We start from the raw sequence: 14,241 nt of genomic DNA, 5'->3' as shown, positions 1-14,241 counted from the left end.
TCAACTCAACTCAACTCAACTCAACTCAACTCAACTCAACTCAACTCGACTCAATTTGATCAACTGGAAATCGCTCATCCCAGTGCATTGTTATGTAATCTTGTGTAATGTAGATAGAAACAGCTAACTGTCAAGATTATGAATGAATCAAGAGAAGTTTTACTTCCGTAGCGCGGTACAGGCGGACCTATTCTTTTTGGGATTTATTTATATAATAAGGGTAGACATACTTATGTAGATCATCTGAACCGGTGCCCAGTTTCGCGAGGTGCATTGCAATTGCCACTAAAATCCTGCTTTTCTTATACTGCATGAGAATACCCTTTCACTAATCTGGTTACAGATATAAAATTCAATCTTTAAAAATCATGCTACAAATGAAGTCCCTAAAAGTGTTATGCAGGAAGTAAATTTCAATTTCGCTTCAATTAATTTAGATGGTACGTTGAATTTCTCTTATGTGTGTCCTGTCCACAATAGTTCTTTAACGAAAACAATTTTTGTACAACAATTCAATCAACTATCTATTAGGTACTCATAAAAAAAATATCGTGTAACGAACGCAGTACAAAATTCAGCAATATTCATAAATGTACATACATACATGGTATGAATGCGAATAATTTTCTATGTGTGCCATACAAATACAAACACATTCACAAAATATTCTTCACTCAGGTATATGCTTACCTTTAATCGCTTCGTTGGCAATGTACTCACTCTACAAAGCACTTTATTGGTCACTTCATTCTCTACTAAATAAGAATCACGCTTGAATTGTTGCTATCATTTCAAAATCAATTTGACTCTTCTTCATTGAATATTGAATTTATTTTTTTACACGCTTTTTCATCATTTAGTGTACTTGTGAGCGGAGAAATATGGAGAATGTTGAGATCGCATTGAGCATACATAGTTTTTCATACAAGGTTTACCCGATTTAAAGGTGCAGTATCTTGTTGAAGAATACCACAAATAAAGTATTAACGTGTACTGAATTATGTAAATTTCTGGCCAATAAATTCAGTCTCATTTATAAAATTTTTTTAAATTTTTTAGGAAAAATATTATTTTTTATCTTAGCTTTCGTTGTCTACCCATGAGTGTAGAGTTTGCGCATCTTTCACTGGAGTGACATCATTCCAGCTTAAAGCATGTCCTAGTCAGTGTCGCTATATTTTTATGCGCTTGCAATCCATATTATTCGCCACATGTCGCCGTCGCGAACTGGGATTTAGATCTTTTATTTAATAGCGCTCTCGGAAGCTCCCTTCTGATCTTTTACTTAAGTAAGTAAGGGTCGTCAAAGTTTAGGAGGCCAATTATAGAAGGCAATTTTGTATTTTCATAAATTTACCTTTTTTTCGTTGGCTTGAATTATTTTATGCTGCGGGTCACAAACCTAGCGCACAACCCATTGTTTAACCAAGTACACGTACATATAGTTAGTCGCTTGTTCCAAACAAGCCCTCGCACCTACTTGAGAACTCACGCTGTTGACTTCAGTTAGCCTTTAACCGAATAAGTCGGCGTGACCCCACGGAAGCTCCTTCTCTTTTTGCCTCAACCCAAGACTGCACTCGGATTTGTTACCGCATCTCGTACATGGGTTTCTCTGCTGCTGTTAGATTTCCAAGTTCTGACATTCACCGATTAAGTACAATTGATAAGATTTGACGATATTTTTCTTCAATGATGTTCTTTTTAGACAAAGTCATTACAGCGCCGCATAAGAAGAAGAAGATAGTGCCTTTGGCCACCACGGTTAGGAGCTTATCAAAGGGATATAAAACATCTTCTGGGTCGCGGTGTCTCTTGTTTAGGTTGCACCAATTTAATAAATAATAATAATAATAACAAAAATAGATTTAGGCTTTGAGGGTGTTTCCATGATGTCGGGCGTAAATAAATCATACAAAAACGGAAGTCGCTGTTAAAAAAAAATGCCTTTGTGTAGCTTTAACACCGTCCTTTGGCTGACAAACAATTTTCGTGCGCTTGGTACACTTTTGTAATGAAAATTATTTAAAGCGGGTCCAAACGGACGTGATAAAAAAAGAAATGGTTTCAGAATATATTTAAAAATAAGCAAAATTCTGCGAACCCTGTAAGGTTTACCTTTCTTAAACATCCTTTAAATAAAGAAAAATTATGGATCATTGCTAACAATTCATTTTTAATTTGTTTAATTTTGATTTAAAATGTGATAACTGAATGTAATGTAATCAATCAATTAATACAACAACAAATTATACAAATAATTTATAATTTTATTTTTGAGCGACAGTTTTTATTCCAACAAGGGAAATAATAACTTTTCATTTTCTTTATGCCACCAAATTCTACTCCTATTCCATTTCAACTGGAAACAATTAACCAAAACCTCCGATATGCCTCAATGGCTTACAAGCTCAATTTTATTTGATTTCCACTTTAATCCATTTAAAATTAAACTCCACTAAGCGCCAAATAAATTAAAACATCCAAAGAACCTATGCAAAATCCCCACAATTCCACTGACTTCTCTTTCATTTAACCTAAGGGTTTAAAAGCACTTAAGGTCTATATGTATAAATGTACAATCAACTCGCCACTTGCCGGCGTGCAAAAACTTTTAACAAAACTTTCCTCTGCTCTTAGCATTAAGCGCAAATACAAAAGTCCTCGCCATCAACTCAACAAATTCTCTGAATTTTCTTTGCAGGACAAAACAGCGCAACACCAACAAGAGGATGCGTTTAATCGCGAAAGCAGCGAAGAAGATCAGGATGACGCCTTCCATCGTTGGCTCACGTCCACCGAAACGAACAACAACAACAACAACAACAACAAACACAATACTACCAGCAGCAGCGATACAAATAACAATTCCATGGAGGACAGTGCGACACCAGCACGTCGCAAAAATTTGTTTAGTCTCGCTGAGGCGCAAAATAATAATGCAACCATAGCAACCAAAACATTGAATTGTACTAATCCACAGAGGGGAGGCAACAAGGGCAACAGCAGCAACAGTAGCAGCAGAAACAATAACAATAGCACAATTGACAACGTATATTTTCGCAGTTCCTACAATGACTACAGCAGCGAATACAATGGCAGTGTGGTGAATATCGATATATTGCTCACCACGGCGGATGAGCAACAACAGCAGCAGAAGGCGGATTTAATTACGCAACCAAGCAGTAATTCACAACAGACGACAGGCACAGGAGCAGCAGCAGCAGTGGTAGCAGCTAGCAACATCTCCGGCTTAGAGGTGACTACAAATACAACAACGCATCCCATTGCCAGCGTGCAAACGAGCAGTCCAGAGCGACAATGCAATGTTATGGGTAAGTCAAGTCATACTTTTTGCTAGCATTGCAAATGGACCAATGGAATTCAATGCAATTTTGTTTGATATTTGAGCTTATAAATGTTCATATGGAAGTGTGTATGTGCATGTGCTTGTGGGTACGTGTGTGCGTGTTGGTGTGAGTGGATTCTTGCAACGATGGCGCTTATCAAGCGCTGCTGTCGATGCGTTCAATTTATGTTCGCTTTGTTGCTGCTCTAATCGACTATTGGTTTCAACTAAATGAAGCACGTTTGAGTTTTAATTATCGTGTGGCGCAATGTCCAGCAATTGATTTGGATTGTGCTTTGAAGGTATGCTGAGACTCTTGTGTAATTTTCTTTAACAGTCCTTGAAATCCTAACAAATCTTGTTAAACAGTTGCGTTCAATTAAAATGTGTAAGACGGTGAACAATTTTATTTTCAATGTAAAAGCTTGAGTTGAGCATGAAGGTGAATGAAGTAGCATTGGTTCTATATAAATTAGGAAAAAAAAAACCCTTTTGAATACAAATATGTTGACCTTCGCTTGCAAATTATCCATACATCCAACCATAAAACCATCTTTAAGGTTGCTTAGCTTCCGTGGCTATTTCTTCGTATAACGGAAGACCCCTGTCTAAATTGGTTAGGGGTTAAAGACTATATATCGGCGTTATTAAAAATGTCCTAATCTTTTTTGCAAAAAAAATGTACGGCGGATGAATACAGCAGCTAGAAGTGCCCAACCTCATGCTACACTGAGGGAAATAATGCATAGTAAAAATGTATACTGTATATTTTAAAAATGTGCATATTTAAAAAAAATATTGTCTATCAAAATTTAGCACGCAGGTATTCGAATGTCCATGTATATGTAAGTGTACATAGCCAGTGGGAAAATGGGAATGCATTACCTTTTTCTCAAGAAAAGATTAACAACTACGGTTGAACAAAAAGACTCGATGTAAGCGAACGGATAATGTGTAGTTTTGAAGCCACAAACAAAACAACAAGTTGGAAAATTAACTCAAGTATATTTTTTTTCACGTTATCTCTGCACGTAACAGCTGCTGTAGCCGAATGGATGCGTGTTCGACTGCCGTGTTCACGGGTTCAAAAACTATGGCACGGAAGGCTATCATTTTTTCTTTTGATTTTTATTCTATTTGTAGATTATATTTATAGTTTCGTAAATCGACATGCGACACAATACTTTCGCATGACATCGCTGTGGAGAAATTCTTGCATCTTTTCGTGCTTAGGTTATAGGGGCTTTCCATTACTTTTTGCATTCCCCGACATAACCTTTTCCCACTGGGTTTGAAAGTGCATTTACATGCTTGCCCCAATTTGTTGATTTCCAGGGGGTCAAGGTTCGAATTGCATTGCAGGAAATATGCAAATCAAATACATATTTTTTTATCTTGATTATTTACTTCATGGATGCTTTTTCAAAACGATCGCTTCATTTTAATTTGCGCGTAACTGAATTGAATATGTATCAATATAAAGCACTTTTGTTGAAGTTTATGGTAAGAGCAACTATGTTTCTGATTGATTTTGCTATTTTTTTTTGTCAGTGTAGGAGGACAGTTTTATCAAGCTTTCATCACAAAACGGGTTAAGAAAATATTAGTATTAGTATACATCGGGGATGTTGCATTCGCATTCGTTCGAATGATTCGCATCATTTTACTCATTTCCTTCGACATTCGCAATGGCATCAAATGATACGAACAGGGACCGTAACTGTTAAAACTTTTATTAAAAAATCGTTCTTTAACAATTATTTTTTAACTTTTATTTAATTACTCCTTAAATAACCGTTATCTCTGACTTTTATTTTATAAATCCACAATAACAATTATATTTGGTTTTTATCTAATAAAACAGTTATTTTTGATTTTTAAATTATATGTCTTACGTAACAGTTATCAACGGCTTTTTTTTTGTAAAAGTCATGAATAAAAAGCAGTCACTCACCTTTATTTTTCAAATTATGCTTATAAAAGTCTCGTAGGTAACTTTTATTTCCCAAAGCCTTCTTAACTGCGAAAAATGTTAATGAATTTTATACGAATTATTTAAAAATAAAAGTCGGTGAGTGATTTATATTAATGACTTTTGAAAGTAAAAGTCACTGACGGATCTAAATTGTTGACTTTTATAAATAAAAGTCTTCAATAACTCTTATCAAAGACATAATAAAAAATCAAAAATAATTATTTGTTTTTTAATTCTGAATAAAAATTGCAAATAAAAATTTATTTTTAAATACGAGTCTTGGTGAAAAAAGGAATTGATTGGCATGTATAACTTAGTTGTAGAACATTTCATTCATAGTGAATTTTTCCATGACAGTTTTAATCAATAAACAAAAAATGTATTGCAAAGACGCACACACATACATACATACATATTTACCTGCAATTTATATATACATAGCTACGTTAGAGTGAAGATTTGCTAAGTCAATTTTTACAAAATTTACAGGAGAGGAAAAACTTTGAATACAAAATTTTGCGTGCTCAAAGCAAAGCAAAATTCCATTCGAGTCAGAAGGATTCGATGTTAATTAAGACATTTGGGATCATTTTAGTCTTATCGAATTCTCTGTGCCTATTTTGGACGTAACAAATTTGCCTTTCAATGAATATAAATAGAAAAAAAAATGTAACAGGTACCTGAATTCTTTACGTTTATAGTATCGAAATATGAGTTTTCACAAAAAGTGGATTTAGCAACTTTTCACCCTAAGCTAGTGGATATAGTATGCATGTGTGTATGTACAAATATTTCGGCAATAACTTAGATGAAACGTGAAAGTACCAAACAAATGGCAAGCAAACTTCAGCGGTTCGACACAGAAAAAAAGGGAAACACTCAAAGTGCAAACATCTGCGACCTTGAGCTACATACAATGGAACAAATGTTGGCCGTAACCGAATTATGTACACCGGTGCATTGGCGAAATGTTGGCTTGCTTTGATTCCATTTTTTCTGTGCTTTATTTGTGCGCACACTTTAAATTCACAGCGCCATAATTAACACCATTTGGTGCCTTTTTGACGGAAAATAGTATTTCAACAAAACGAAAGGGTCGTTTCAGAAAGCCACTTATTTTCGAATACGCTTTCTGCTCACTCTCGGTTTTTTAACTAATCAAAATTTGTAATTAAATCAATTATTAAAGATCAAAAACAGCTTTAACGTAACGTATTTATGAAGGAGTATTTTTGAACTTCTTAAAAAAATTATAAAATGAATATTGGTCAAGCATTAAAGACAGGAATGATACTAGCTTGGCACCAACACCGAAGGGGTTGATTAAAAAAATGTTATGTTTTTTATTGAAATGCTGTTTTTATTGCGATATATGCATATGCGGGCGGCAGGGCCTACGTTCAAGCCCTGTTCAACGCAACTTCAAAAAAATAAAAAAATAAAGAATGCTTTTTTCTAATAGTGGTTGCCCCTCGGCAGGCAATGGCAAACCACCGAGTCGAATCTGCCATGAAAAACAGTTTCTCATCAAAATACAATCGCTGTTCGGAGTCGGCGTAAAACTGTAGGTCCCTCCGCTTTGTGTGACAACATCAAGGCGCACGCCACAAATCGGAGAAGAAGCTCGGCCAAACACTAACATATATGTAAACGGCAATCTATTATATAATAATAATAATATAATAATTTAGAGTCGCTCAAAACACTCAAAGTTTTCCATGTATTTTATATGGGGAAAAAACGAGTTTTCGTAGAAACGGTAAAAAATTCTTGAAAACGCACATTTCTTGATCGGAAAACTTTATTTATCTTTTTGATATTTTCAGTAATAGTACCCAATTATTTATTTAACCATTTTCTATTACTAACTATTTCTTATAGGACCCCTAAACCCTCAAAAAATTCAATGGGGGACCCATAAAAAATCGCTTGTATTTAAAAATGGTAAAATAATCAACTGAGTATTATTATTGGCAGTCTCATAAAGAGAAGCAAAGTTTTCCGTTTAAAAAATATAGATTTTAATTCCCATGAAAACTTGTTTTTTCCCCATATAACGTGGAAAACTTTGAACGTTTTGAACGACCTCTAAATATTTTTTGGTTTAACAAAAAACAGGGCTATAATTTTTTTCGGCATAATTCATTTTATTTAACCTTGCTTACAAACAGTACGCTTTCTTATAGCTACATTTGAGTTTACATATTTGAGAATTACATAATTATTCAAGCTCTGAATCTAAAGGAATAATAAATTGAGCAATTGAAGAGCACATGCTAGAGGCTTTCCATTTGGCCTACATTGCACTTTTAATAAAATGAAATACTGTAGTAATCCATACCTTTTTTACCTTAGGGTCGTAACATTAAATACATAAATAAATAAAAGTTACAGCGACTTGAAATGTACAGGGTAGCACCAAATAACTGTAGGCCATGTTTTTTTTTTTTAAATAAAAGGGTTCTTTATATATTTTGCTAAAAAAGTACTTTATTTTTAATTTTCTACAGATTTTAATTACATTTTATTAATTAGTTTTTAAATTTTTTCCCTCTCTCTGGGTTTACAAGCGGTAAACTCTTAGAGAGAAAAGCGAAAGCGGCACGCAAGTTTTCGTCGGTTAATTTATTCCATATCTTCTGTAACCATAGGCTGATTTCCTCCTTCCTTTATACTCTCCCTTTTGTCCACCATAAGTTCTAAGACTCAGAAATCAAATAAATTCGGAGCTGGTGACTAGAGCGGCCATTTATTCGACCAACCCTATACAAACTTTCCTTTTTTTAATTTTTTTTTTTATACAAAGTTTAAGAAAAAATACACCTTAAAAAGACTTGCGTGCCACATGTACTTATCTCACAAGGTTTAAACTGCTGGAAAATGCAAATTTATTAAAAAAAAACCTGTGCGTAAGTTTTCGTCGCCACCCTCTATTCTATGGCCGTACTAAATGTTTAAATTGAAAGTAGACATTGTTGTTACTCATACGCCCTGGTAAGTAAAGCTGCAAAGCAAGATGTGATGTGGAGGATATTTGGTGTTGAGTTTTGTAATAGCTCACATAAATTGGTCTAGATACAGTTACGAGTAACCAGTATATTCATATGGTTTGTAAAATATCAACATCATCGGGTACCTCTTTACTTTGTACGTGGTGGTAGCAGGCAAAGAAGAAGACAATGTGGAAAAGGACTTGGCTTCACTTGGCCGTTTTAACTTCGTTAGACAGTGAGCAAAAAACGAATGGCGTGCTTTATTGGACTCCACCACAGTTGTTTAAGTGCTTTCAGGGCTATGCTATGTATGAGTTATTATCCTGCATAAAATGTAATGACTTCAGATTAGAGCGATACTCCTGGACAAGCAAGCGGGTCCGAGTCGAAACTAGCGATGTTTATTTTAAAACGATCCGATTGGTAACATATAAAAAGGTACAGTAAATTCCTACAAAGTACGATAAGCACGAGTAAAAGGACTCAGAGGTTTCCAGAGATAAACAGGGATATGTATTTGTCGTATATTTCTTACAACTGAAACCGGGGTCATACCGGAATAGACTCATTTTCATGCAAGTTACATCGACATAGCTATGTACCTATGCAGGTGTATAAGTATGTCTTGCGACGCGTTAATTACTACTTTAATTCAAAATATGTAAATCCATCATCATTACTGCTGCTTTTATGAGCATACGTGCATACACATGTACACAGTTTGTATCTACGCACACGCATGAGCCAAATTCTTGTTGTTAATTTTAGTTTTAAAATTGCAGTTCTTTAGGTTACAGCTTAAAGGGAAATAAAACTTAATGCGAAAACTTTCGAGCACATTAAATTTGCGTAATATCTTTCAACTTCTCTAATAAAATTTAATTTTTCCATATTGGATTTTGTGTTGCGTTGCAACGATGCGGATTCGTTGAGCAGATATGGGTAGATATGTATGTATGTGAATACACATACATGTATGTGTGAGCGTATGTACTAAAATTTCGTTGCCCCCCTTGGAGGTTGACATTGGTTGCAAAGTCATCTAAATCGAAACGCGGAGGCTTACTTTTCGCGCGAACTTTTGCCATTAGCGATGGCATTTAATTATTGAAATTAAACTCAAAAAATACAACAGCGGAGATGCAGAATAATAAATATTCATTTTCGGGGGTGTGAGAATGTGAATAATTACTTGAGCAACTAGTTGTGTGTGTGTGTGTGTTTTCGGAAAAATTTTCAAACAACCGCATATGTATGTGTAAATTAGGGTGGTCCAAAAATTAACTCTACTTTTTGGAATTTTCATGCTGTCACCCACCAGCCGTAGCTTGGAAATTTTCCATATAATGGTTTCTTTTTAAAAATTAAAAAACAAAACAACTAACAGTAAAACTTCAGTATAATATATTATCGAAAGAGCAAACCTTCCTATTATTTATGAAACTCGATTTCATTCGTTTAGCTGCCTAAGCTGGCTTCACATTAGCACATCCTGTTAACGCAGTTTTCCAAGCCCTTGGTAACGGTTTTTGGCTCTATCTCACGAATGGCTGGATCGATACTCGCTATTAGAGCAATAGAAGCCAAATCAAAAATTTTAAGGAGATTTGTCTGTCTGTCTGTATGTTTGTACGCGCATCACTCTAAAACTAATGATTGAAATTGAATCCAGTTTTCACTAGTGTGTTGCTAGAGATCTTACTTAAAATATAGAAAGAAAAAAGTTAGAGAGTTGCCACCTATTTGAAAATTTGTAGTTTAAGTGAATTGATAAGATAAAGTAAGTATTGCGATATGTCTATCAAACGAATGAGGTTTAGGAAGGCTTACAGCCGAAAATATTATTGTTGAAGGTTGCCACATGTTTGAAAATTTTAAATTTAATATAATTGAAAACCAAAAAAAAATATTTTGCAATATAGGTATCAAACTGAAGAGGTTTAGGAAAGTTTACTGCCGAAAATATTTTTGAGGAGGTTTGCCACCTATTTGTAAATTTTTTTAATTAAATTGGTAAAATAAATGAAATATTACAATACGGGTATCAAACAACACGAAAATACTTTTAAGGCGCGGTGAAGAACGCCGGGTATATGCTGGTCTTCACTAGTATTATATATACGAAGGTGAGTTTGCTTGTTTGTTACATAGGGTAGCTTCTATTTCGACTAGACGAGAGGACGTATCACCTTCCATATAAACGGAATTTCTTATACTACATACCTCCGGAAGTATTTGTGGTAAAGTACTCTAACTTGGTATACATATAAAATCAATACATGCAAATGGAGGGCTGCCACCTTTTTAAAAAAATCAAATTCAACCTGAATTTACGGAATTATTACATTATCGGTATCACTCGAAATGGTTTTGAAATGGTTTTATTTCTCATCTTTTTAAAAAGTCCAAATTTACTCGGGTTATGAAAATTTGGTAAGTGGAATGTGTATCACAATATGGATGTCAGACGAAAGAAGTTGTGGTTTGAGAATATTTTGAAGAGAGTTGCCACCTATTTTAACACTAAACCTAAATAAAGTTATTTAATAAGTCAAATTAATTATGACAATACAAATGGTTTTTAAAAGGCCTTGTTTTTACAAGTACATGTAGGGTTGCCACCTGTTTGCAAAATCAAATTCCACTTTAATTATAGCAATTAGGTAATTGAAACACATATGCATGTAAAAGGTTTAAGAAGGCTAAATTCAAACTATTTAATAATTTGAATTAATCACAACAATATCAATCGGATGGTTTTGAAACTACTCATCTCTAAACAACTTGTAGGGTTTTCACCTGTTTAAAAATTTCAATTGGGCTAGAATTTAAAGAATAAGTTAATCGAACATGCATCACAAGAAAGAGGTTCAAGAAAATTTTAGTTTGGTGGTTAAAGAATTTGATGTTCTATAGATAGGGAGTTCTTCAACCAAATTCTGAGATAAAGCATTTTTCAAACAAATTTTTAACTAGAGCGTTCTTGAGCAATTTTCAATTTATACTGTGTGGCGAGAGTTGTCGATATGAAATATTATGCAAAACTTCAAAGCGCCGAATTAAAATACTCGAGTATCTTTGTTTTCAATATGCTTAAGTTCTGGTAGGTATCTGGAAAAAAAAAATTAGACCAACCTCATGTACATACATACGTTAACTTATTTTTTAATTTTTGGCTTAAAACTTTGCAACTTTTAAAATACTAACACAATAGCAGTCTAAGAAATGTCATTTTCAGTAACAATGAAAACAATAACAATAAGTCTTAATAAAGAGCATATAGCAGCCCACCACTCTACATACATACGTTGAAGTATGCCCAACTTACTGCTAAATAATAAAACTTTATATACATACATGTACATGTCCATGTACATATCTACATTTCTACATATCCAAATGTATATATAATTGCATACATATTGTATCTATGCGTGCATCTATTCTTGTACACAATGTTATGTTGCTATCAAGTTGTTGTATTAATTTGTCCGAAACAATAGGAAAACACGTTTTTGGTCCAAGGCACTGCCAAAATGTGCAAAGTTAGTTTAGACGAATAATTTTGGTATGGTATTTCTGTTCTTATACATCTGTATAAACTTTATTATATGTGTAATACGCATTTCTTGTAATACAAATAAATAAATATAGGGTGAGCCAATAAGACCACAAATGTTCGCAATAGATCCACAGTTTCATGCGCAGTGGGGCAAGTGGCACCGATCTGTTGAAATTACATATTGTCTAAGAAAACGTTCACCTTTCAAAGTAACAGCGTTACCGGCAACATTTTCGAAGCGGTATGGCCCGATGATTTCGCTAAGCCAAAAACCACACCAAACAACGACTTGTTATGGATGCATAGTTTTTTTTTTTGCAGTTTTGTTTGTTAACTTATCCGTTTAGGTGAAAGTGTGCTCCATCGCTCATGATAGTTAGTTCTTTTGTTTTTTTAATCTACATTAACATTAAGATCACTTTTACGCGTTCTTCAACTGAGTATCGTTCCATGATTAACTTTGCCAAAGCTCGCAGTGTCAATCGTCTGAAAGAAAAAAATCGTCTGAAAGAAAAAAATAAGAAACAACATTAACAAATAATTGCTGTCAAAGATCTGCACCACCCTGCATATGTACACATGTATGCATGAATTATTTACATACAAGTATCTTCAACAGCCTGTACGTTTTTACGAAAATTTACAACTTTGGCAAACTCGCCAAACACGTAGCGACTTGGTGAAATATGTTTTCGAACTTTGAACAAGTAAATCTAGATGTTTTGCAAAATTTTATTTGATCGTGATGTTTTTTTTTACTACGACCGCAAACAAAAAGACGTTAAAATTTGTGTATCGGAGTCTTGGAAAATTTTACATTTAAATTTGCAAAAACTGTTAACAAAAGTTTGGATTATATCCAATTTAGTCGCAAAAACAAACATCACATTTGATTTGTATTTATTGCAGCGATAAATCTTGGTGATAGAACTAATTATGTACCTACATCTGTATGTATATTTAAAAAAGTAAGCGCACCTAGACCACACGGGAGAAGTGAAACTTACGTTATATATCTATTTGGTCTCATAACCTATATACATATCGTCGATGTTTTTGCAAAACTGCCCATCGACCAATTGCAAAACCGCCTATCTTACAGCACTCAAATTTTACAGGAGAGCGAATATATGGTTTATCCTTTGAAGGCATTGCCTTGATAGGCAGTATTTTCTCTAGCTATTATTTTACAAATTTGTTGTTTTAATAACGATTTTTATGCATAAATCTCCAATTTTTGCCACAACGGCGATGTAAGCGTTTTTGCAACTGGTTTGGGTTGCCATATTTTTTATGCGCGAAACCATGGGCCAAATATAGTAAAATTCCGTTTTTAGTTTTTCACTCTGACGTCAGTAATTTAAAAATGATTTAAAAAATTCAGCGAAATGTGCTTAGAGAAGAAGTATGGGTATAAAATTAATGAGGAAAACTTTTAGAATTTAAGCTGATAAAAGTTTCAGGTGCAAAAGGGCTGGTAAATACTGAAAATGTCATTTTAAAATATTATCCTTGAAATTTCGCAATATTTGTTTTTGAAAAAGTTATATGTTAAGGCCTTCTATAAACTCGACAACTTCCTCGAGTTTCGTTCTTCTAACTCTGATGGCTTAAAAATTACCTATCAGTCCTTGTGAATCCACAAAATTTAAATTTTTTAAGTTCTAAAGAAATTCCCTATTGCATTTGTTACCCATATTTTTGTTATCCATTGCATTGAATTTTTTTAACAATTTTTAGGATAAATCATAACTTTAAAATAACAAAGTCCTTCAAAATAAATCCTACGGTCAGAGACAAAAAAGAAATACGCCACTTTAAACAAAAAAGTCGGTTTCAAACCCCTTTATTATTATTTATTTCATGGTAGGAGAGCTTCTCAAACAATATAGAAGCAATTTTTTCGATTCAAGGTGTTGAAAAGTAATGAATATCTAAATCCCGCGACTAGTCCCGGGATCCCGGGATTGTGACAACGCTATCCCGAAAATCCCGTGGTCGGAAAAAGCCGAAAAATTAACATCCCCAAATACGTACCCTTACCTGGTAAGTGTAAATTAAAAAAGTTAACGCCTCTCCGCTATGTACATAATTGCTTAAAGTGTATTTAAAATATTCTTCTTACTAATTAACCATCTGCCAAATAAATAAATAGACCGTAATATGTCGTTAAAAAAATTGCGTCTGCGAATGCAATTACTTATGCATATTTAAAAATAAATGGCATGACGGTGCGAACAAACGAATGGGCATGTACTTTTCCATACATATGTATGTATGTATGTGAACACAATTTTATTAATGCGACAGCAGAGGGAGTTAATATTTATTTTCCTAGCAATATCAAAATACTTATACACAT

At 33.9% G+C, this 14,241-nt stretch overlaps 1 protein-coding gene across 1 annotated transcript in view; it reads left to right on the top strand.

Annotated features, from left to right (window-relative positions):
- The first annotated feature begins 2,566 nt into the window (after positions 1 to 2,566).
- Positions 2,567 to 14,241, top strand: part of LOC118751845 (probable serine/threonine-protein kinase DDB_G0282963) — a 32,512-nt gene continuing 20,837 nt past the window's right edge. The window contains exon 1 of the mRNA XM_036486671.1: positions 2,567 to 3,335. Coding sequence (XP_036342564.1) covers positions 2,567 to 3,335 — 769 coding nt within the window. The remainder of the gene's footprint in view (positions 3,336 to 14,241) is intronic.

This window comes from Rhagoletis pomonella, unplaced genomic scaffold (genome assembly GCF_013731165.1).
Source record: "Rhagoletis pomonella isolate Grant_MI unplaced genomic scaffold, Rhpom_1.0 Rhpom_scaffold_01037, whole genome shotgun sequence".
In the NCBI taxonomy this organism is placed as follows: domain Eukaryota; kingdom Metazoa; phylum Arthropoda; class Insecta; order Diptera; family Tephritidae; genus Rhagoletis; species Rhagoletis pomonella.
The sequence above is the reverse complement of the archived record's forward strand: the minus strand, read 5'-3'. Positions and strand labels throughout refer to the sequence as shown.